Below are 24,983 nucleotides of genomic sequence, written 5' to 3'. Positions count from 1 at the left end.
ATCATGACATTGCCTTTCTGACACGCCTTTTCTATCTCCTGCTGTAATTTGTAATCCACATCCCGGCTGCTGTTTGGAGGCCTGGATACAACTGCCATTAGGGTCATTTTACCCTTGCCATTTCTTAACTCAACTCAGAGACTCTACACCTTCCAATCCTATGTCATCTCTGTCAAATGATTTAATATTATTTCTTATACACAGAGCCACAGCACCCTCTCTGCCTACTAAACTATTTTTCCAACACACTGTATATCCTTGGACGTTCAGCTCCCAATGGCAGCCATCCTTTAGCCAAGTTTCAGAGATGGCCACAATGTCATAATTGCCCATCTGTAGCTGAATTTCAAGATCATCTATTTTATTGATTGGCACATCATGGGTCAAAAAGCCATACTGTGTTGTAGTATTCCATGTTCTAACATCAATCTAAGCCTTCCCTCCAACACAGCTCTCATTTCTATAATCAATCAATGTGCCTTTCTAAGTTTCGTAAGTATTGTGTTTAAGTCTCTACTATCATTCCTAGCAGCATGCCCCACAAATACCAACTGATGTTTGAACGAAAAGTTGAAAAGTATTGCAACAAAGGACAATTTCAATCTGGAGAGCAGGACTGCTGTAAGAGAGTGAAGATCAGTATTGGTTCCTATAAATGAGATATAGGATTTACGTGTTTATAAAACTAACATAAAGTCTACAAATTTTCCCATTTTCGGCATAAAAGGCAGTAAGAAAATTGAAGTATAATTTTATTGAGACAATTAAACCATACAATTACAAATTGTCACTAAAAAAATTATTTATAATGATTGCAATGACAAGTAATGCTATGGAGTATTTGTGAAATTCCAAAGATCTTTACTACTACATAACAGATATATACTCATTTAGTATTTGTCAGGTACAGAGACAACCAAATATCAGAGGTTGGTGATACAAGATTGAATATCTGTATTGTTTTAGAGAACAAGTAGAATATTTAAATATACACGTTCTGGTTAATGAAGAGAAAGAATACAGACGAACAATGGCCCTTTAGAAATATTGCAATCAAATACCTACAAATAAAACCAGTTTTAAATTTCAGTTAACATCATATTGAGATTAAGGCAGTTTATAAATTCAATGGAATAAGTTCCTTTCATGTCTTGCCTTTCAGTTTATCATTAGAATATTTTGGAAATCTTGAAATTGTCTGATTCAAAAATAATGTAGATTTTCCAAAATCATTGACATTTTTCACTGAATACCTGATATGGTGCAATTTTTTTTAAATCCCTCATGTTCTGACCTGAAATTTTCCTGCTTTGGTGACATATTTCACACCTTTAAATGGCTTGTATCTTTCCCCATACATGTCCAGTCGATTCACTTTTAAACCTGGAAGAAAACCAATGAAGATTTCAAGTTCATATTGGACTTACTTTTATTAAATTAAATCTAAATGTTTGCTTTTCTCTGTCAGTTGCATGGACAGCTGCCTCCATTTGAATTATTTGCTACATAATTAAACAGTACACAAAGTGATTCAGATTATTAACATTCACAACTAAAATCTACTGACATTTTAGAAAAGTCTTAGCTCAATCAACTTACTTCATAGACATGCCCACTAGTCTAGACAGCATCCTGGTAAATCTCCTCAGCACCCTCTCTAAAGCTTCCACATTCTTCCTATAATGACGCGATCAGAACTGAACACAATACGCCATGTGTTGCTGAAGGGTCTCAGCCCAAAATGTTGAAAGTACTCTTTTCCATAGATGCTGCCTGGCCAATTAAGTTTCTCCAGCATTGTGTGTGTTGCATACAATACTCCAAGTGTAGCCTAACTAGGATTTTATAGAGCCGCATTATTACCTCGCGGCTCTGGACTAATGAAGGCAAACACACCATCAACCCTAACGCTATCAGCTTCTGTGTAAATTTGAGAGATCTATGGATATGAACTTCAAGATCCCTGTTCCTCCACACTGCCTGGCATGAACCCTGTACTCTGCCTTCAAATTTGACCTCCCAAAGTGAATTACTTCACACTTTTCAGGGAGAATTTCACTTGCCACCTCAGCCTAGCTTTGCATTCTGTCAATGTCCCAATGCAACCTACAACAACTCTCCACTCTATCCACAACTCCACCGACCTTCGTGTTAATCTTAATCCTAATGCAAACTTACTAACCCACTCTTTCACCTTCTGGAGAGATAGTCCCAAGATCCCTGCAGAACATCCTTGGTCACCGACTTTCAGGCAGAATGCTCTCCATCTACTACAAATGGGCAAGTCAATTCTGAATCCACACAGCCAAGTTCCCCTGGATCCCATACCTCCTGATTTTTTCAATTAGCCTACCATGGAGAACCTTATCAAATGTCTTACTAAAATTTTTATACACCATATTCACTGGTCTGTCTTCATCAATGTACTTTATCATATCCTCAAGGGATTCAATGACTTGCCCCTTATAAAGTCAAGTTGACTACCCCTAATCAGTCTATGCTTCTCCAAATACTTGCAAATCTTATTTCTAAGAATCCACTTCAGTAGTTTGTCCACCACTGAAGTAAGATTCACTGCTCTACAATTCCCAGGATCATCCCTACTCCCTTTCTTGAACAAAAGAATAATAAGAATTCACTTCATCGAGAAACTCCCAAATATTCATTAGACATGACCTCCCATGCACAGAACTATGCTGAATATTCCTGTTCAGGCACTGGGTATCCAAGAAATGGTAGTTTTTGTACCCCAGACTTCCCTACAACTGAAGTCAGGGCCATCAGCCTGCAGTTTCCTGGCCTGTCCTTGTTACACTTTTTGAACAATGGAATATTAGCCACATTCCTCTAGCTAACAACAAAGCAAACATCTCTAAAAGGGTCTCAATTTCTTCATGGCCTCCTGTAAGATCCACATGGATTTGCACATCTTAATGTGTTGCAAGGCTGCAAACATAACCAATACACACAAAATGCTGGAGGAACTCAGTAGCTCAGGCATCATCCATGGAAATGAAGAGTCAATGTTTTTGGTTGAGACCCTTCTTCAGGACTGGAAAGGAAGGGGCAAGATGCCAGAATAAAAAGGTGAAAGGGTGGTGGGAGAAGGATAGCTAGAAATTCATAGGTGAAGCCAGGTGGGTTGGAAAGGTAAAGGGCTAGACAGGAAGGAATCTGATAGGAGAGAAGAATGGATCATAGAAGAAAGGGAATGAGGAGGGGCACAAGGGAGAGGTGATAGGCAAGTGAGAAGAGGTAAGAGGCCAAAGTGGAGAATAGAAGAGGGGAGGGGAAGAGGAACATTTTTCTGGGTCAGTACATGGTCAACGAGTTGGAGGGCATTAGAGGTCACAAAAGGGGAATACTGAGAGAGGGTCTCACTGAACTCCTGTCAAAGAGAAAATTTAAACTTCTTCATCGTAGGCACCCTTAGAATAGACTTCACTGTGGAGCAGCAAAATATAAACACAAGAAATTCTGCGCGATGTTGGAAATCCAAAGCAACACACACAAAATTCTGGCGGAACTCAGCAGATCAGGTAGCATCCATCCATCCAGCCTTTGTCATATTATGCATATGATCCAGGGCCTCACTACTTACTACACTCATTTCATTGGGCATCTATGATATTCTCCTTAGTAAACAGAGGAGACATCCACATTAAAAACCTCAGCCATTTCCAGCAGCTCTACTCATAAGTGGACCTGATCGTCTTTGAGAAGATCCAGCCTCTCCCTAGTAACCCTTGTATTATCAATATGAAGTAATGTTGTACTTGTGGATCTATATATTTTAAGAATCTATTAATATTACTGTTGTGTCAGTGCACAACTACATACATACTAATTAAAGCACACACGCGGAAGAAGGCTTTAACTGGTGTATTTACATTGAAGCAAGAGGGAGAGAGAACAATGCACATGTGTAGACAGCGCATGTGCAGACAACAGATCAATATGCAGCGCTGGGTAGTGGGGGAGGTCATTGCTCTAAAAGAAATTGATCCACTCATTACACTTCCTCCTCCTTTAGATTAATACAACATAAAACTATAAAAAAACATTCAATTTCCTTTTCATAAACCCATATTTGAAATAAACATGCTTTCACAATAACAGTCCATAACTAACTTCACAGTTCTAAAGGTTCAGTCTTTTTGGGTGACAATGTTTCTTTCAGGATAGTGCCTTTGGACCTGCGGAATGGCATGAGCTTTGGCAAGTGTTTTGTCAATTATAACATTCTTATCACGCCTCTAGCCCTGTGGAGTGGCATCAGCTTTGGTAGGTATCTTGTCAAAGACAACATTCTCTGTTTCCCATGTCATGTTGCTGTCAGTGACATCATCGCTGAGAGGCAAGTCCAGTGACTGTAATGTGTCCGTCTTGTTGGATACAGTCGACTCAGGTGTATTCTTCGGTTAAGCATCCATATGTCATGCATCTGGTCCACATTGACATATCCATGTCTGATCTCCAATATTCACCATGTGCATCAGTTCTTGTAGCTATCCACTTGTCTTCTTAGTAATAGCACACTAGGACTTTCTGTCCAATCTCAAAGCTCCTTGCTGTTTCACTTGGCAACTGGCTGAACTGTTTATTCTATACCTCCCTCCATAGATCTGGTTTCAAGAGGTCAATGCAAGATGTCAGATTCCTGTTCATGAACAGCATTGCAGGTGTTTGATTTGTCGTGGCATGAACAGCGTTCTGATATACGAAAAGGAAGTTGTCCAGCTTGCGCAGTAGAGAAATGCCCTCCTTGTCCATCACTTCCACGGACTTCTTGAAGTATGGATAAACCTTTCAGCTAAACCAATTATTGGTGGGTGGTGAGGAGCTGACTTGAAAAGTCTAATGCCATTTATCTTCACGAACAGTTGGAATTCTTCTGTCATGTATTGTGGTCCGTTATCACTCACATTTTGTTCTGGTAAGCCATTTCTGGTGAAGATAGTCTTTGCTGAGATGATTGACTTCATTGGTATAACCTCCAGCCACTTTGAATAAGCATTTGCAGCAATCAAAATCATGAAGTCCATGAATGGCCCAGCAAAGTCAGTAAGTGCTCTTTGCCACTGCGATGACGGCCACTCCCATAAGCGTAACGTGCCTATGGGGGTGCATTTTGAACTTTTTGGCATCATGAGCAGCCTTTGGCAAAGTTTTAAACCCGGCACCACACATGGCTCCAGTCGAGCCTCTTCATCTTGACTGTACCTAGGTGTCCTTCATGCAGATTTTCTAACAGTTTAGAGGGAACCACAACATGAGATCCACACATCAGCATTCTTTGACATACCAACAGTTGGTCTCATCTAGCTGAGAACTCTGGAAACATAGGATTACCATGAGTTGGACATCTTGCATGGTGATTTCATACACTTTTAACAATGTCGGGTCATTCCTTCTCTCTCTTTGTATTTCTTAATTTGTTACCAGCAACTAGTCCACCAATGTGGTGTGGAACACTTCTGCTGGGTCACAGTATGAAGACTTCTCTTCTTCAGTTGCCAACAGAGGAAGACGTGACAAGCCATCAACGTAGCTGTGTTGTTTGGTACCCTTGAACTCCATACCATAAGAGTGGGCTCTTAGGAATAGTGCCCAACGTTGTAACCAGGGAGCAGTCATCACTGGAATTCCCATCCTGGGATTGAAAATCGACACAAGGATCAGGTGATCTATCACTAGTGCAAACTTTTATCAGCAGAGATAGTGATGGAACTTCATATTCCACATACTAAAGGGCCTCTCAGTTGATCTGTGTGTAGTTGCGTTCTGCACTTGTCAGCGATCGTGATGCAAACGCAATCACGTGTTCAGATCCATCTTTCATAATGTGTGGCAAAACTGCTCCAATGCCATAAGAGGACACATTGTATACTAATCTTTTTTTTTAATTAAGTGCAACTGTGACCAATAGCCAGATCAGAAATGCTGATCAAATGGTGTCATTTCCACCATGGTCCTGGAGGAATGCTGTTTCGTTTTTAATGAGTACTGTACCAGCAGTTATGGTTGAAATGACAATAAAAGCGACTTGACTTGAAGTCAACTAGTTCCCAAAGAGAACTCTGATAAGCCAATCAGATGGTTCACTGCTGCTCAGTGATAGAACACAAAAAAATCATATGTACAATTAAGAAACATTAAAAAATAGTACAAATACTGGAGTCATGATGATCATGATGAAGTCTGCTGGAGTGAGACATTTATACATATGCTGTCCTCCATAATTCAAAGATGGGCAGGGATGGGTCATAATGGGTGAACAGCTCATCTGATGTTATTAGTCTCTGTTTTCTCGCTTTTTCACATCTTTCTGACCATCCCAACCTTGCTCCTGTCTGTAACAGTGCATTCAATGAATGCAGCACTGTAGCAATGTTTGGGAGAAACCGGTGGTAGCAGTTTACAAGGTCAAAGTATGACCCGAGTTGTGACACATTTTCCTGTTTGGGTGCCTGTAGCACTGTTTCAATCTTTTATGTAAGCCAAGCTTGTCAATGACATGTCCACAATATGAGATTTAATTCTTGAAACTCACTTAGCCTGGTAAGCACTTTACCGAAGTTCTGGAGGTGCTCTTCACCACTTTTGCCAGTCACATTGATGTCATCAAGGTAACACTGTGTTCCTGGGATATTCTGGAGCACTTGGTCCTTTGCTCTTTGCCAAATTGCTGAAGCTGATGTGATACCAAAGACAAGACGATTATACTGGAACAGTCCCTTGTGAGTGTTGATTGTGAGGGAATTCCTGCTTGACTCCTCAATCTTCATTTGCAGACAGGCTTATGACAAGTCAATCTTTGAAAACCTCTCCCTACCTCCCAAAGATGCAAAAATGTCTTCTATTTGTGGCAAGGGATACTGCACAGTACGCAGCACGGGGTTAATGCTCACTTTGAAATCCCCACATATATAAACAGCTCCAGCCTTCCCTTTCTAGACCTTCAGAACAATGGGTGTTAACCCAATTACTCCACACAACCTTGGAGAGAATTCCACATGTCACTAAGCTCTGCAGTTCAGCATCCACTTTAGGGCATAGTGTGTAATGCACCGGACATGCTTTATGGAATCTTGGTGTTGCTGTTTCATCCAGTTCAATTCTGGCCTTTATGCCTTCAAGTTTACCAATCCCCTTCTCAAACACCTTCTTATTAGCATTAAGCAGCTGTGCCAGTCTCTGGTTAGTGCTACCATTTGGGCTGCTGTTGCAGTACTTTCAGTTTGCCTTTGGGAGATACTTTGTTCACCTATTTAAGTTTTTAAGCATTGGTCTTAAGACCATTTAGGTCTTCTCTAATGGTATCTTAGAAAACAGTCTGTTGTAGTCAGCCTCTGGAATTATGGACAAATCTGACCGTTTGCAGCTCCATTTTCAGTTTTATACCAGACACATCTATTGTGATCCAGATGATTTTGTGATCTGCTTCAGTAATACTATGCTATTCTAGACATGACAGTTCACCTTTGTCAGACTGTTTTACATTCAGTAACTTCATGCATTTGCTTAAAGTTTTGTGTTTAAGACTTTTCCCTCAGTTGTCCTTTTTGCCTTGCACATTCCCTCTATGACTTTGTCTGTGACACTTCCTGCAGACTTTTCTTTGAACCAACAGTCATTTGCATCACGAGAGAATTTGCCACATCAATAACATATTTGGCTTTTTGCACCATTAAGGGACATTTTGTGCATTTCACATTTTTAACCTCCTTTTTGGTAGTTCTACTATATCCTTTGCTGCAGTGTCTAATAATATTGTACTGGTCAATGCCCATTCTAAGGTTAGGTCTCTTTCTACCAGTAGCCTCATTTGAGTGCTTTGACTATGCATGCCACATACAAGCCTGTCCCTTAATGTATCAGAAAGTCCATTTCTAAAGATTGCAAAAGATTTTTGAGCAGTTCTACAAGTCCATCTCTAAAATCATTGTACTGGGAAAGTTTCCACAATTCTGCAACGTATTCAGAAAGGCTTTCATCTTTTGACTGGTTCCTTTTCTAAAATTATAACAATTTTGTTGAACATCTTTGCTTGATGGATTTGCAGGGGTTGCTAAACTGTGTGAGAGACTACGTTCTTGGGCCCATTAAGCTAAGAAATATAGGGGTTTTCTTTTGCTCCTTCATGCTGTTCATGTTACAATATAGTTCAACCTTTTTGATTTACAACTCCCAGCCTTCAATAACGCTATCAAATTCGTCAACCTTCATGACTGAAGTCAGATTATTTTCACTTTAAATTCAGTGTCTCTTTCACTGTTACTCAGGCGTTCCTTTGTTAGCGTCCGTGACAGCTTTCTTGCACTGATTAACTCCCGCTGTTTCATCCCGTAACTATCGGTGCAGTTAGTGAAATTTTCTCACACTTGGGTTTACACTCATCACTAATTTGTTGCGTCTGTGCACGACCACATATCAATTAAAGCATGGATGTAGGAGATGGCTTTAACTGGTGTATTCACATTGCAGCAAGAGGGAGAGAGGACAATGCGCATCTGTAGACAACAGCACATGCAGAGACAAGTCAATACACAGTGCTGGGGGAGGGTGGGTGTCATTGCTCTAAAAGAAATAGATCCATACATTACAGTGTTGATGTTACATTATGTCCTGGATGTGATTAATGTATTGTGTTTTACACTTTGGTCCCTGAGGAATGTTATTTCATTTAGCTGTATACATCTGTACAGTTGAATTACAATATATCTAAACTTAAGTATATAATGAAGGTGCTTTCAGATTAGCTTAACGATAGGAAGGAGAGGGTGATGGCTGAAGGCCCATTCTCCAAATGGAGGCTTGTGATTAGTGGGGTGTTCCAGAGGTCAGTGCTGTGAACTCTGTATTCATTATCAATGTAAATGATTTTAATATGGTTTACAAAGAAGGGGGAAGAAGCCAGAATATGAAGGTGGAGGAGGGCAAGGAGTACAAGCTAGAAGTTGATAGGCAAATTCAGGTGGGTGGTGGAAGGGTATAAATTAAGAAGCTGGGAGGTAATAGGTGGAAAAAGTAAAGGGCTGAAGGAAAAAAGAGATCTGATGAGAGGAAAGTGATCCAGGAGAAAGGCAAGGGGAATAGGAAAAATTACCGAAAGTTGGAAAAAAAAATCGACTCATCCCATCAGGTTGAAGGCTACCCTCAGAATATGTTGCTCTTCCAACCTAGATTGGGGGACCACTTTGTCCAAAGTCCAAACTAAATTTTTATTATCGAAGTATATATACGTCATCATATACACCCACAAGATGGGTTTGTCGGCCTGGGCCCTGCTCCAGTCAGCCTGGCGAAGGATGCAGTTTACCAGCCAGTGGGAGGATCTGGAGACCTTGTGGTGGGACCAGCCCGGACTTGGGGTTTGGCTGGGAGGAGGTGCCGGAGCGCGGCACCTACACCTCCAACAGCCTTGTCACTCCAGGAGTTGAAGAATTCTGGACCAAATCTTAGTGAGACTAGTAAGTTTCCAGAAGTTATGGAGGAACAGCCAAGGGAATCATCACCAGCGGCACCATAAAAGCTATGGGTAAATAGTCGCACTGCCTTGTGTGCGCCTTGGGAAAGGCAAAGGCTAAGGAAATAAATCCCTACAGAAAATCCAGAGTGGAGTTCTAAGGCAGATGGATGGCTTACTATGACACCTTCTGGCTACTCCTGCAGCTGCACTGGCACCAACTGTATTGGTTCTTCCTTCCCGTTTGATACTGCCAGCAACGCCGAGTGGGGTCTTGACAACAGGGCATCCAAGACCTCCATATCCCCTCGTCCAGGCCCATGGTACTATGGAGAGGACTGTGGTGAAAATGGTTAAAACTAGTGTATGATGGGATAATAGTCCATTCTGGAGCAGCTGGACTTAAGATTGCTGATGTGAGTCGAAAATAAGCTTGCATGGTAAGTACAGTACCAGGAACTTAGATAAACAAGATACTAGGGCCCTGGAACCAGGAGGGAGGATGCGTCCGGGTGGGTCAATTATGAGTCCTGATAACAGGGAGCAAAAAGAGGACTGTTAGACCTGCGCTGAAAAATAACTGACATGTCTTTTAAATGATTGATTATGAACTGACTGTGGGATGCTAAACAAAGTTACGTTAAGTTGTTTGTCTTGCTGTATAAATATGAGCTCTGTATAACCTAAAAATCAGAGCCCTGGTGGCAGTGGAGACTGCTGTAGACTCTCCATGATATCATGTTAATAAACTCCTAAGTCGCTCTGGTGTTCTCAGTTTGTATTTCCACAAGGAAACACCTTCAATGTCGCAAGATATCGGCGCCACACGGGAGGTGTAAGTTACTGGTTATAAGCTCATCCGATTGGTGTAGGAAATAAGCGCCGGTGCCACTTCTGGTGGTGAGAAAGATCATCAAATCTCACTAGACAGCTAACACCCTCTTCATGTTGGGCAGCCTTCAGCCAGTAAGGTTCAGTCCTGCCACTGCTTGCTTGCCTCACTAGGTGAGTGGGGCTCACTTCACCTCAACAAGCAAGCTGCAAGTCCATACCAGGTAGAAGGACTAAACTAGGAAGACCCCAGCTCTTAGCCTTGCAAGCTGGAACATCCCAACCACGTATCCCAGACTGGCTGACGCTTCAACAGAGTGATGATGCCTGCAAAGCAGCAGTCATTTACAGGGAGCTCACTCAGCTTAACATTGACATTGCCTTTCTCCAGGAGACCTGTTTGGAGGATAACGGTTCCATCAGAGTCCAATTACACCTTCTTTTGGCAGGGTCTCCCTCATGAAGACTCAAGGCAGTATGGGGTTGATTTTGCAGTGAAGAACTCCAACATTGTTACTCTGGAACTACTAACTGGCAGAACAAAAAGGATCCTTGCTCCCCACATCGTCGCTTTCCGGGCTCCTAAACCTCCTGTGCATCTATACCCCAACACTTTCTTCTTCCCTAGAGGTTAAAGACCAGTTCTATGAGGCCCTGGATGAGTCAATATCCAGAATCTCAAGCACTGAAGGATTGTATCTTCTGGGAGACTTCAATGCTAGAGTTGGAGCTGACCACAAGGCATGGCCTTCTTGCCTTGGCTATTGTGGCATCAGCAAGGTAACCAAAAATGGGTAAAGACTGCTGGAGCTGTGCTGCCATCATGGACACTGCATCACCAACATATATTTTCAGTGTAAAGAATGGCACAAAGTTTCCTGGAGATATCCATGGTCCCACCACTGGCAACAGCTCGACATTATCGTCACCAGGCGCAAGGACCTGAACAGTGTCCTTGGCACTTGCTGTTAACATAGTGCAGACCACTCCTTTGTTGTCAGCAGAGTGGGGCTAATGTCAAATAGACTCTGTCACTCCAAGACCAAGAGCTGATCTTGCATCAACACCTGCTGTACATTGAACTCTGACAGAGTATAGCAGTTCGCCAACACCTTTGAAGCTATAATGAAGAACAGTTCTGATGACAGAACCTCTATTGACTCCAAGTGGTTACAACTCCGTGATGTCATCTACAGCTCAGCGTTTGAGAAAAAGAGCACAAGAACGCAGAGTGGTACAAAGCACACTGGAAAAAAATGGAGCAATAACTGAAGCCAAGAGAAAAGCCCTGCTGGCCTATAAGCAAAACCCTTGCACCAGCACACGCTATGCCTTCAGGGCTGCTAGATACAAGGAGCAACAAATTGCCAAAGTTGTGCAAACAACTACAGGCTGAATTTGTGCAGCAATATCCAACCAGCTGCTAAAAAGCAGAAATGCAAGAGGGATATTTGATGGCATCAAGTCAGCAACAGGCCCCAGTGATTGTTAACAACCACTGTGGCATTTCTCTCCGTAGTATCGTGGGGAAAGTGTTAACCCGCGTTGTCTTGGAACAACTTCAGAGCCTTGCATTCAGAGTCTCAGTGCGGGTTCAGAGCAAGAAGAAATACAGTGGACATGATCTTCTCACTGCACCAGCTGCAGGAGAGGTGTCGAGAGCAGCAGAAGCCACCGTACACAGCCTTCATTGATCAGACCAAGGTTTTTGACCTCATCAGAAGAGGACTCTTCAACCTCCTGCTAAAGATTGGCTGCCCCCCACTCCCCCAAGACTGTGCAGGATCATATCCTTCCATAACGATATGCACAGCACTGTCTGCTTCAATGGTGCAACTTCTGATACCTTTCCAATGAGCAGAACAGTGAAACAAGGTTGTATCCCGGCACCAACCTTCTTTGGAATCTTCTTCTCAATGCTCCTTCATTATGCTTTTACAGACTGCACTGAAGGCATCTACCTTTGCACAGGGGCTGACGACAAGCTATTCAGCATCGTTCGCTTGTACACCAAAACCAAAGTTAGGACAGCCCTCATCTGCAAGATGCTATTTGCAAATGATGGAGAATTGACATCACACGCTGAAGGCAGACTCCCAACAACTGACTAATCACTTCGCCAATGTCTGCAAGAAGTTTGGGTTAGCCATCAGTCTGCAGAAGACAAACGTCACGGCCAAGGGTGCACAATTTTGCCCAAACCATCACTGTTGATGGTTGTTCTCTTGATGTGGTCAACTCCTTCACCTATCTTGCGTCAACCATCAGCAGTTCCGTCCCTTAAAGCAGAGGTGAACAACAGGATTGCCAAAGCTGCTGCTGTCATGGCCAGACTGAACAGGAGTGTGGAACAATAGATATCTGACAAAGGCAACCAAATTGTGTGTGTGCTCAGCACACTCCTCTACACCAGCGATGATTGGACACCATACAGCAGCCAAAAGAAGAGGCTAAACTGATTCCACCTACACTGCCTCTGCTGTACATATCCTGGCAGGACAGAATCACCAATACAGAAGTTCTGCAGAGGGCTGACAACTCCCAGCATTCACACACTACTCAGCCACAGACGCCCCAGATGGTTGGGCCATGTCAAACAGATGGACCAGGGGTACATTCCCAAGGACATGCTGCATGCCAAGCTGAGTGAGGGTTACTGCCCATGGATAAGACCATGCCTCCATTACACAGATACCTGCAAGCGTGACATGAAGCTGGGAGGCATCGACCTTAACACATGGGAGGAAACATTTGAAGAATGGACAGCATGGAGGGCCACAGTCAAAAATGGTGTATAACATGCTGAGATAGCAAGAACCAACATGCTCATCAATAAGAGAGGCAGAAGAAAAGCCAGCGCTGCATCACCTAGAGCTGCAGCCACTGTGAAAGAGACTGTCACTCTAGAGTGGGGCTGTACAGCCACTTTATAGAGTGCAAATAGCCCCAAGTCTAGAACCCCAAGAACCATCAGATAAAGTGTGACACCATCATCTCTCAAGACACAAGGATGCTTACGGATACAACCCTCAGATTCATTTTCGTACGTGCATACTCAGCAAATCTATAGAATAGTAACTAGAGTGCAGATGACAATAGATTGTGCAAATTCAAATATAAATAAATAACAAGAACATGAGCTAATGAGATAGAGTCCTAAAAGTAAGATAATTGGTTATGGGAACATCTCAATGGACGGTCAAGTGAGTGTAGTTATTCCCTTTTCTTCAAGGGCCTGATGGTTGAGGGGCTGTAACTGGGCTTAAACCTGATGGTGAGAGTCCTGGGGCTCTTGTACCTTCTACTTAGTGGCAGCAACGAGAAAAGTGCATGGCCTTGGTGGTAATCTCTAATGACGAATGCTTCTTTCCTAAGACAGCATTTCATGTAGATGCACTCAATTGTTGGGAGGGCTTTACCTGTAATGTACTGGGCCGGATACACTACCTTTAGTAGGATTTTCCGTTCAAAGGTATTGGTGTTCCATGCCAGGCTGTAAGGCAGCTAGTTAGTACACATCTATAGAAGTTTGTCACCAAGTTTTAGATGTCATACCGAATCTCCGCAGACTCCTACGGAAGTAGAGGCACTACCATGCTTTCTTCACAATTGCACTTACGTACCATATCCACAACAGATTCTCTGAAATACTAACACCCAGGATTTTAAAGTTGCTAACCCATTCCACCTCTGAACCTCAAATGAGGACTGGCTCATGGACCTCTGATTCAATCCTGAAGCCTACAATCAGTTCCTTGGTCTTGCTGACATTGAGTGAGAGGTTGTTGTTATGACACCACTCAATCTCCCTGCTGTAAGTTGATTCATCACCACCTTTGATTTGGCTCGCAAAAGTGGTGTCATCAGCAAATTTGAATATGGTATTGGAGCTGTGCTTAGCCGCAGTCATAAGTGCAAAGCGTGTAGAGCAGGTGGCTAAGCACACAGTGCAGTGGTCACTCTCAGGTGAGAGCTGATAACTTTCATCATCAGCCTCTCAAAACACTGTCGATGTAAGGGCAACTGGGCAATAGTCATTGAGGCAGGTCACCAAACTCTTCTTGGGCACCAGTATAATCAAAGCCTGCTTGAGGCAGTTGGCTACCACACACTGATGAAGCAAGAAACAAGAGGTTAGAAGATCTCAGTGAACACACCAGCCAGTTGGTCAGTTTTTAGTACATGGCCAGGTACCCCATCCAGTCTGGATGCTTTCTGTGGATTCACTCACAGGATTTCCCAGTTGCTAACCACTGCCTATTCCCATTTTGACATGTCAGTTCATGGCCTCTTCTACTACCATGATGAGGCTATTCACAGGTTGGAGGAGAATTCCATCTAATTCTGGCTTCTTCCCCTTTCCTTTCCAGTCCTGATGAAGGGTCTTAGCCCCCAATATCTGCTTATTCATTCCCATAAATTCTGCCTGATCTGCTGAGCTCCTCCAACATTTTGTGTGTGCTGCTCTGTATAATTATGTAATCCTGCATAATTAAATGATTCATTATCATAAAAATTTTGCCAGAATTCAGCTTCAGTTTTATAGGCATTCTTCCTACCTGATACAGCAAGTTGCTGGATCCGAAACTGAACATTGAGCGTTGGATTTTCTTCGGGTTTTGGTGCCCCAGACTGTAGGTTAATTAATCCCTTAAGAGTTGGTAACTTTGGCAAGCTAATCTTTCCAATGTCCCAAATTAACACCTGAGAGGGGGAGACATCAAAACAGAATCAGGTTTAATAGAAACATAGAAAACCTACAGCACATTACAAGCCCTACAGCCCACAAAGTAATTTCCTTACCTTAGAAATTACATAGCCCTCTATTTTTCTGAGCTCCTTATACCTGTCCAGGAGTCTCTTAAAAGACCCTATCGCATCCGCCTCCACCAACGTCACAGGCAGCCCATTCCACGCACTCACCACTCTCTGCGTAAAAAAAACTTACTCCTGATAACCTCGTCTGTACCTACTTACAAGCACCTTAAAACTGTGCCCTCTAGTGCTAGCCATTTCCGTCCAGGGAAAAAGACTCTGACTATCCACATGATCAATGCCTCTCATCATCTTATACATCTCTATCAAGTCACCTCTCATCCACCGTTGCTCCAAGGAAAAACAGCCAAGTTCACTCAACCCATTCTCATAAAGCATGCTCCCCAATCCAGGCAACATCCTTGTAAATCTCCTCTGTACCCTTTCTATGGTTTCCACATCCTTCCTATAGCTTACTCTCACTAACATATGTTGTGAAATTTGTGTTTTGGGGCAGCAGTATATTGCAATACATTTTTAAAAAACTAAGAAGTTACAATAAACACAGCTTCCTTGTAATAAACCAAATCAAAAAAGGTGTTCATTAGATAATATACTTTCACCTCATTAAGAGAAACGTTAGTGTGAATAACACATCAGGACTTACCTTGGTGACTGGATCAAATGTGTAATTGCCCTGTGCTGCAGTAAGATTCATATTCAGCACCCCTTTGGGCATGTGAACAATCACTAGGACACTCTCCACCATCTTTCCCATAGTCTGTTTTGGCACAATTGTTACATCAAAACGTCCTGTCGATCCATTGTCTCTGAAACTGATATTATGCTTTACATACACTGGTATTGCCACCAAGCTGAAAACACAAATTGTGATGAATATAGTTTCCAAAGTCATCTGCCAGGCAACCCACATGTTACAGCCCTTTTTTGTACTGCCCTCACAGAATTCACAAATTGCTATCTAAAACATTGAGATGCCAGAATAAAATTTGTCCTCACATAAATGGAAAAAAAATCTGCACATTATTCTTTTTACAACTCGCATTTTTGATGCATGTGCTGATGACAGTCTTGCATTATAGAAAATTGTGACATGGACAATTTTGCAGGAACACAACATCCCAGTAATGTAGGGGGCATCTGCACTAACAGTATGGACATTATCATTTCTATAGCCTAAAACAATTGATTAGAAATAGGACACACCATGAATTGGTTTTCAATGTGTTCAGGTTCCCCTGGATATCAATCCCAGTGGCAAAGGCAAAAAATGCATCTCTTCCATTATGAGGCCGAGGAATGTAGTGGTGATTGGTTTTCCTTTTGGTCCCAAACAGCAGAGCTAGAATCACAAACTGCCAGAGAGAGCAGGGAGTTGCATCAACCTGGTGAATCCGTGATGTCCTTTCCAGTCATTATAATTGGTAGATTGGTTTATCATTGTTATGTGTACCAAGGTACAGTGAAAAACTTGTCTTGCATACTGTTCAAACAGATCAAATCTGGTCAGGCAGTTATAAATGTATGTGAAGAGGGGCTTAGGATGAGCATCAGTATTGAGGACAATTGTGCTGGGAGTGACTCGTAGAGATTGGGGTCAGAAATTCAAAGACTCTGTTGCTTGAAGAGTTGTTGAATTCCAGATCTAGGAGGTTGTAGAAAATTTTACATAGAATTATAGTACTGAAGACAGACTTGTAATCAACACATTCCTTTCCATGGAGGACAAAAAATAAATGTGGCAAGGTTTGGGAAACTTGAATGACAAGAGATATTATGTTCTGTCAAAAAGGAAGTGGAAGTATGCATATCATATTTCTGGTTTAGAAACCAGAAATATGACAAGACACTTGGAAAATCTCAAGGGAGCAGCAATGAAATCAAACATGGAATTAGGAGGATTTAAAGCTATGAAATGTCCTTGGCAGATAGAATCAGGTAAATCCCAAAGCATTTCATAAAATTAGGAGCAAGAAGGTGACTAGAGAAATAGTAGTCCAGTCAAGGACAAAGGAGGGCAGTTACATATGGAAACAGAGGAAATAGGTAAGGTTCTAAGTGCTAAACGCAAGAGATTCTGCAGACGCTGGAAATTCAGTCACACACACAAAATGCTGCAGAAACTCAGCAGGTCAGGTGGCATCTGTGGAAATGAATAAAAATGAATAAATGAATGACATGTAAACACCAGTGCCCTTGAATGGAAAATCCCACAAAACGTAGTGAATTTCTCTGACATTAAATTGGATCTTTGAACCTCTGAATTCAGCCCATTACATCACAAATAAAGCTCTCCCTGCTATTGAGCACATTTACATGGAACACTGTTACAGGAAGGCAGCATTCAGCAAGGACCCTCAACAGCTAGACCATGGTCTCTTCTTGCTGCTGCCATCAGGAGGAAGGTACAGAAGCCTCAGGACTCACACCACCAGGTTCAAGAACAGTTATTACCCCTCAACCATCACACTATTGAACCAGAGGAGATAACTTTACTCATCTCATCACTGAACTGTTATCACAACCTATAGACTCATTTTCACAGACTCTTCATTACATGATCTTGATATTTATTCTTTCTTTATTATCTTTTTTCTTTTATATTTGCACAGTGTGGTTGTTTGTCCATCCTATTCAGTGTGGTCTTTCATTGATTCTATTGTTTCTTGAAGTTACTGTGTAAATGATGAATGATCATGACTAGTTCTTTGCTTGCGAAAATCAGGAAGAAATGTCTCCATCGCTGTAGGACTTTTCTTCCCACATGCGCTGAGTAGGTTTATATTAAGGATTAGTGCATGCAGACTAATTCCACTCTTTAGGCTGGGGGATGTTCCACAATGGCACAATGAGCTTCAATGACTGAAGCAACTGCAAGACTGTAGGTTGAGTATCAAGAGTTTTCCTTCTAGACAGACTGTCTGGCAAGGCTACTGAGTCATATCTACCTGGGTTTGGAATTCTTGTCCTTCTCCTAGGCTGGCTGCCAACCAAGGCTGATAAGCCAAGCCTGGCCACCCAGTTATACCACGACATAGCAAACTCTGTGAGAACAGGGACACATGTGAAGGCATTGCTCTGGGCACAGTAGTGTAGGAGAGGCCATATATAAGTGACCTCCTGCATGGTAGCAAACAGTGGTCTGTGGCGATCACTACACCTGGAAAACAGAGGCCATGGAAGAAGCTTCACCTTCCTTAAGTGAGCAGAACATCCAGCCCAAGACTCACCCATCACAGTTTCTGTGTATGCCTGCAAGAAAATGAATCTGTAGGTTGCATATAGTGACAAATATGTACTTTGATAATTAATTTACTTTGAATTTCAAACAGTCAACATTTCTGGCCAAGACTATTCATCAGGACTGGAAAAGAAGGGGGAAGATGCCAGAATAAAAATGTGGGAGGAGGAGGAGGAGGACAAGCTGGAAAGTGGCAGGTGAAACTGGGTAGGTGAGGCAGGGGTACTGAAGTAAGAAGCTGGGAGGAGATGAGTGGAAAACGCAAAGGGCTGGAGAAGGAATCTGATCTGAGAGGAGAGTGGACCATGCGATAAATGGAAGGAGGAAGGGCACGGAGGGAGGTGATAGGCAGGTGAGGAGAAATGGTAAGAGACCAGAGTGAGGAAATAAAGAAGAGGGAAGGGGGAGGGGGAAAATTACCATAAGTTGGAGATATCAGTCTTCATGCCATCATGTTGGAGTCTATGTAACTGGAATACGAAGTGTTGCTAATCCAACCTGTAAGTAGCCTCACTTGTGTTGCTTGCAAGGATATATGCTAGGAGGTAGATTAGTGGGGAGGGTCGAATGGACAAAGAAATCATGGGCTGAGCGATCATGGAATCTGTGGAAAGCAGAGACTTGGGGGAGAGGGGAGGTAAAGATGTGTTTGGAGGTAGGATTCCGTTGTGTGGTAAGTAAGGACAAGACGAACTCTATCTCTGTTAAGGTCACACGAAGATGGGTGAGAGCAGATGTCTGGGAAATTTAGATCCCAATAGTAGTGTGAGGGAAAACCCCTTTCTTTGAAGGAGGATGACATCACTGATGTCCTGGAAAGCAAAGCATCATTCTGGAACAGATTCAGCAGAGGCATAGGAACTGAGAATAGCATTTTTACAGGTGACAGCATAGGAAGAGGTATAGTCAAATTAGCAGTGGGAATCGGTAGGTTTATAAAATATATCAGTAGACAGTTTGGCTCCAGAGATGGAGACAGAGCAATCAAGAAAGAGGAGAGATATTGGAAATAGACCAAGTGAATTTAAGGGCAGGGTTGGAGCTCAGCATGGGTGCATGAAGCAGCACCAATACAGTAATCAATATAATGCAGAAATGATTTGGGGATCATTACTAGGGAAGGCTTGGAACATGGACCAACAAAAAGCCAGACAAGTACCCATTGCTACTCTTTGAGTTTGGAGAACATGGGAGGAGCTGAGGGAGAAACTATTGAGATTCAGAACCAGTTCCCCAGACGGAGGAGGGTGATAGTAAGAGGGAATTGGTCGAGCCTTTTGTCAAGAAAGAAGCGGAGAGATTTAAAGTTTGTTTGATGGGTGAATAAAAGTGCATAGGGACTGGACATCCATGGAGAAAATGACATAATTTGGGCCAGGGAATTGAAAGTTGTTGAGGAGATTGAGAGCATGTGAAGTGTCATGGAGGTAGGTGGGAAGGGATTGAACCAAGTGGAATAGAATAGAGTCGAAGTAGGAGGACACGAGTTCAGTGGGACGGGGTAGGCAGGGATAATAGACCAACTGGACCGTCAGGTTTGTGGATTGTGGATAGGAGGTAGGAACAAGCAGTGCGGTATAAAGGAGTGGCAGTGGATGGGAGATTTCCAGAGGTTGATGAGGTTGGTGATGGTGTCAGAGATGTTTTGATGGTTCTTGGTGGGGGGGCAGGGAGAAGAGAGAATTCCATTGTAATCTATCGAATTTCGTAGAGGTCGATAGATTACATTAAGATTCTTCCCCCACCCCCACCACATTCTTCTGAATTCCAGTAAGTACAGGCCAAAGCCATCAATTAGTTTGCATATGGTAACCCTTTCATTTGTGAATCATTTTTGTAAACCTCCTCCAAACCCTCTCCAACATTAGCATAGCCTTTCTCAGATAAGGGCCCAAAACTGTTCTACTGAAAGATGGAATAAAATCTTAAACGGGATAATAAATCATCTTTCTGTGCCCGTCATTCTCTTCTACAATTTAAAGTGGTTCATAGAGCTTACATTTCTAAACAGAGGCTGTCCAGTTTTTATCTGAACGTTTCTCCACTTTGTAATAAATGCAACTCTGTTGATGCCTCTTTAATTCATGTTTTGGTTTTGCCCTAAAATTGAGAAGTTTTGGCGGGAAGTATTCCATACCTTCTCACAACTTTTTAGGGTCCAATTTGACCCAAATCCCCTTACTGCCTTGTTTGGTATTATTGCAAATGAAGATATAACTTTAAATACTCCTAACCTACAGGTTTCAGTTTTTACCTCTCTTTTATAGCAAGGAGAGCAATCTTGCTTAAATGGAAGGAGTCTACCCCTCCTACACACCTTCAATGGCTATGTGATATTATGTCTTATTTAAATTTAGAGAAGATTCGCTGCTCAGCCTTAAATTCGAAACAATCTTTTTATAATATCTGGAGACCTTTCCTAAATTACTTTTCCAATTTATGAAGTTTAACAGTGCACAGACTTTTATGTATATTTCTATCTTCTATTCTTAAGCAAATATGTTTTTTTTTAATTATCCATTATCATCCATCAGCTTTTTTCTTTCGTAGTTGGTAGGGGGTTGACTTTTTTTATATAAAAAATTTCTTTTATGATGTATGACCTATCTTTAAATTTTTGATTACAGAGTGGTATACCTTTATGTGATATGCTATAACATTTTGATCAATTTTATTACAATATATGAATGTACACAATTTATGTTGAGATGTATCTATGTGTTGCACTCTGTAAATCTTGTTTTTTCATCTGAATAAAAATATTGTAAAAATAAGGTATTGACAAAACTTATTCAACCACAATTGCTTCCATTACAAAATGTCAAATTCTTATGGTGGTTATTGATCTGAGAGGTTAATTTGCTTTCTCTTTTCACAGAAACTACCTGATGTACTAATACTTTCCAACACCTTCTCTACATACATCAAGCACCCATTTATAGTAATTCAATTTTATTCTCCCAAAATACCCACAAATTGCTCATAGATTCTATCACTCAACACAATGTGGATTATTCAGAGCGAACAATTACCTTACAATATTGTGTGTCTTTGGGATACTCAAAGAGACCAGAGCACCTGGAGCAGATTCACATTATCAAAGGGAGAACATGTAAACTTCAGAGACAGCACCAGAAGTCAGGGTGGGACACAGCTTACTGGACCTACACACACACACACATATATATGCATATACATGCACACACATTGTCTAAAATCTCCTATATCACAAAAGTTAGAAAGTTATCTTACTTTTGAGCGCTGACGTGGTAAGACATTAAACGGAAGTTTCCATCTGGAGGAATAAATGAAAGAACTCGCTCAGATTCCCATCGTTTGAAACGAACGCATGGATGGAAGCTGACATCATCCAGTAGCCTTGGATTCTGCAGTTGGTAATAATAAACACTTCAGACATTAGCATCTGAACATTTGCTGATTTCAAAGTTCAGTACCTTTTATATACAAATCCTCAAAATTAGCCCATAGAAGCAAAGAGAACAAGTACTTCACTTACCATGAAGGAAAGAGTAAGGTCTGGCATACCAGTAAGCTTAATGCAAGCATCTATAACACCCTGGATTTCAGCAAAGACTGTCGATCCTGGAAGTTATAAAGAAAATTCTATCAAAACTAAAGCCACTAAAAAGGTATGTTTCTACAAACTGTAGGGCAATGCGATTAATGCTTAGCATGCTGAAGCTCAAATACATGCATGTTTAGAGTCAACTTCATTCAATTTGTTAATTCTTTACTAACAGTTTCATAAGCAACATGTTACTAAGTAAACTTGTTACCCGACTTATCTATAATGGCATCAATTTCTTCCGTAACATCAAAATAAGCTTCATTGTTTGTGTACTTGACTCCTGCTCTCCGCCAGGGGATGTTAGACAGTTGACCAGTTGGAAGTTGATCTCCTATGTTGCTGCTCCCTAGCAGAATGAAACATAAACAGCTTTAATTCTTTTCATGTGTTACAAAGGTTACTATTTTATTGGGCACAGTTCTATAACTTGAGAAATGGACACTATTTGTGAAATTTGTACTCGAAGTTTTTCAAATTGATTAAAAAGTTAAGATGATTTTTGCTTTTACAAATTCTTATGTTAAAATACCATTGTGGAAATGTTTTATCAGTTAAAGTATCTTTGCACTACTTTATTGATCTCAACTGCAGACCACTACTAGGGGGATATACAGTATGTGCCCTCCCTCTTTCACCACTTTTGACCAGTAATCACAGTTGACTATCTCTTTCTTTCTTTTTAAATCTTTTTATTAATTTTTTAAACAAACATAAATGAAACATGAATACAAAGTGTTTGAGAGTACATAATTAATAGTTTAAGTAGACATTCAAATATATAATAATCAGTATATATAGCCTCCCAAACTCAAAGTATTTATGAACAAAAGAGACAAAAAGAAAAAAAACCCAAAAAAAAAGAGAAAGAAAAAAAAACTAACCAACATGGGCCATTGCATAATGTTAAGTACATACAGTAGTGCCAATAACTCCGAACCTCCATCCAAATAATTAAGGATAATCAAAGTGAGCTTTAGGAAAAGACAATTTAACTCATATGAAAATGTTGAATAAATGGTCTCCAAGTTTCTTCAAATTTAACTGAAGGATCAAAAACAACACTTCTAATTTTTTCTAAACTCAAACAAGAGATAGTTTGAGAGAACCATTGAAATATAGTTGGAGGATTAATTTCTTTCCAGTTCAATAAAATAGATCTTCTAGCCATTAATGTAACAAACGCAATCAATCGTCGGATGAAGAGGATAAACGACTATTATCCACCATTGGTAAACAAAAAATTGCAGTAAAAGGATGCGGTTGGAAATTGATATTCAGAACTCTTGAAATAATACTGAAAATATCTTTCCAGTAATTTTGTAAACAAGGGCATGACCAAAACATATGGGTCAATGAAGCAACATCAGAATGACATCTGTCACAGGTTGGATTAACATAAGAGTAAAATCTAGCAAGTTTATCCTTAGACATATGAGCTCTATGTACAACCTTAAATTGTATTAGGGCATGTTTAGCACAAATAGAGGACGAATTGACTAATAGTAAAATTTTCTCCCACTGTTCAGCAGATATAAGACAATGAAGTTCTTCTTCCCTTCCTTCTTAATTTTTTCTGATACTTCTGGCTGTATTTTCATGATCATATTATAAATAATAGCTACTAAACCCTTTTGACAAGGGTTCAGAGCTAAAATTCTTTCGGTAATGTCCAATGGACATAATTTCGGAAAAGACTATAACTCATTATACAAAAAATTTCTAACTTGCAAATATCTAAAAAAATGGGTTTTAGGTCAATTATATTTATTAGATAGCTGTTCAAAGGACATAACACTATCATCTAAAAACAAATCACGAAAACATGTTATACCTTTTGTTTTCCATAAGAGAAAAGCTTGATCCATAAAAGAGGGCCGAAAAGAATAGTTAGATATTATAGGGCATGATAAAATAAACTTATTCAAACCAAAAAATTTACGAAATTGAAACCAAATTCACAATGTATATTTGACTATAGGATTTGGTATTTGTTTATTCAATTTAGATAAATAAAAAGGAAGCGAAGATCCTAAGATTGAAAACAATGAAATGTCTTGTACATATTTACATTCCAAATTTACCCATTGTGGGCAGGCAACTGCAGTCAATTCTTGTGTCCAAAATATTAAATATCGTATATTAACTGCCCAATAGTAAAATCTCAAGTTTGGCAAGGCCAAACCACCCTCCTTCTTAGGCTTCTGTAAATATTTTTTACCTAGTCTAGGATTTTTACTCTGCCATAGATAAGAAGATATTTTAGAGTCAATAATATCAAAAAAAGATTTAGGAATAAAAATTGGTAATGCTTGAAATAGATATAGGAATTTGGGTAATACCATCATCTTAATAGCATTAATTCTACCAACCAATGACAAAGATAACAGAGATCACCTGATAGCAAGTTGCTTAACTTGGTCAATTAAGGGTAAAAAGTTAACTTTAAATAAATCTTTATGTTTTTTAGTAATTTTAATGCCTAAATAAGTAAAATAATCTGTAACCACTTTAAATGGTAAATGTTTATAAATTGGAACTTGCATATTTAATGGAAATAATTCACTCTTATTAAAATTCAATTTATAACCAGACAAGTTACTAAACTGAGTAAGCAAAGACGAAATAGCAGGAATAGATCTTTCAGGGTCGGATATGTATAGTAACAAATCATCAGCATATAATGATAACTTATATGTCCCCTCCCCACAAGTAACGCCCAAAATATTAGGTGATTCACGAATGGCTATAGCCAAAGGTTCCAAAGCGATGTCAAATAGTAAAGGACTTAAAGGACAGCCTTGCCTTGTACCACGAAATAACTGAAAAAAAGGAGATCTTTGATTATTGGTAAAAACCGAAGCCAAGGGTTTATAGTATATTAACTTAATCCATGATATAAATTTTGAACTAAAATTAAAATGCTGCATCATATTAAATAAATATGGCCATTCAACTCTATCAAATGCTTTTTCAGCATCTAAAGAAATGACACATTCTGGTATTTTGGATGAAGGAGTATAAATAATGTTAATTAATTTTCTAATGTTAAAAGATGAATAACCATTTTTAATAAATCC

The 24,983-nt window shown here is 40.5% G+C and overlaps 1 protein-coding gene across 1 annotated transcript in view; it reads right to left on the bottom strand.

The window, feature by feature from the left end:
- Positions 1-735: 735 nt before the first annotated feature.
- The window catches only part of LOC140714432 (AP-1 complex subunit mu), a 49,164-nt gene continuing 24,916 nt past the window's right edge, over positions 736-24,983 (bottom strand). The window contains exons 3-8 of the mRNA XM_073025727.1: positions 22,115-22,252; positions 21,835-21,920; positions 21,570-21,703; positions 15,723-15,930; positions 14,860-15,004; positions 736-1,383 (exon numbers count right to left, since the gene is read on the bottom strand). Of these exons, the coding sequence (XP_072881828.1) occupies positions 1,283-1,383; positions 14,860-15,004; positions 15,723-15,930; positions 21,570-21,703; positions 21,835-21,920; positions 22,115-22,252 (812 nt within the window). The 3' untranslated portion in view covers positions 736-1,282. The remainder of the gene's footprint in view (positions 1,384-14,859; positions 15,005-15,722; positions 15,931-21,569; positions 21,704-21,834; positions 21,921-22,114; positions 22,253-24,983) is intronic.

Source organism: Hemitrygon akajei, chromosome 21 (genome assembly GCF_048418815.1).
Source record: "Hemitrygon akajei chromosome 21, sHemAka1.3, whole genome shotgun sequence".
Classification (NCBI taxonomy): Eukaryota; Metazoa; Chordata; class Chondrichthyes; order Myliobatiformes; family Dasyatidae; genus Hemitrygon; species Hemitrygon akajei.
The sequence above is the reverse complement of the archived record's forward strand: the minus strand, read 5'-3'. Positions and strand labels throughout refer to the sequence as shown.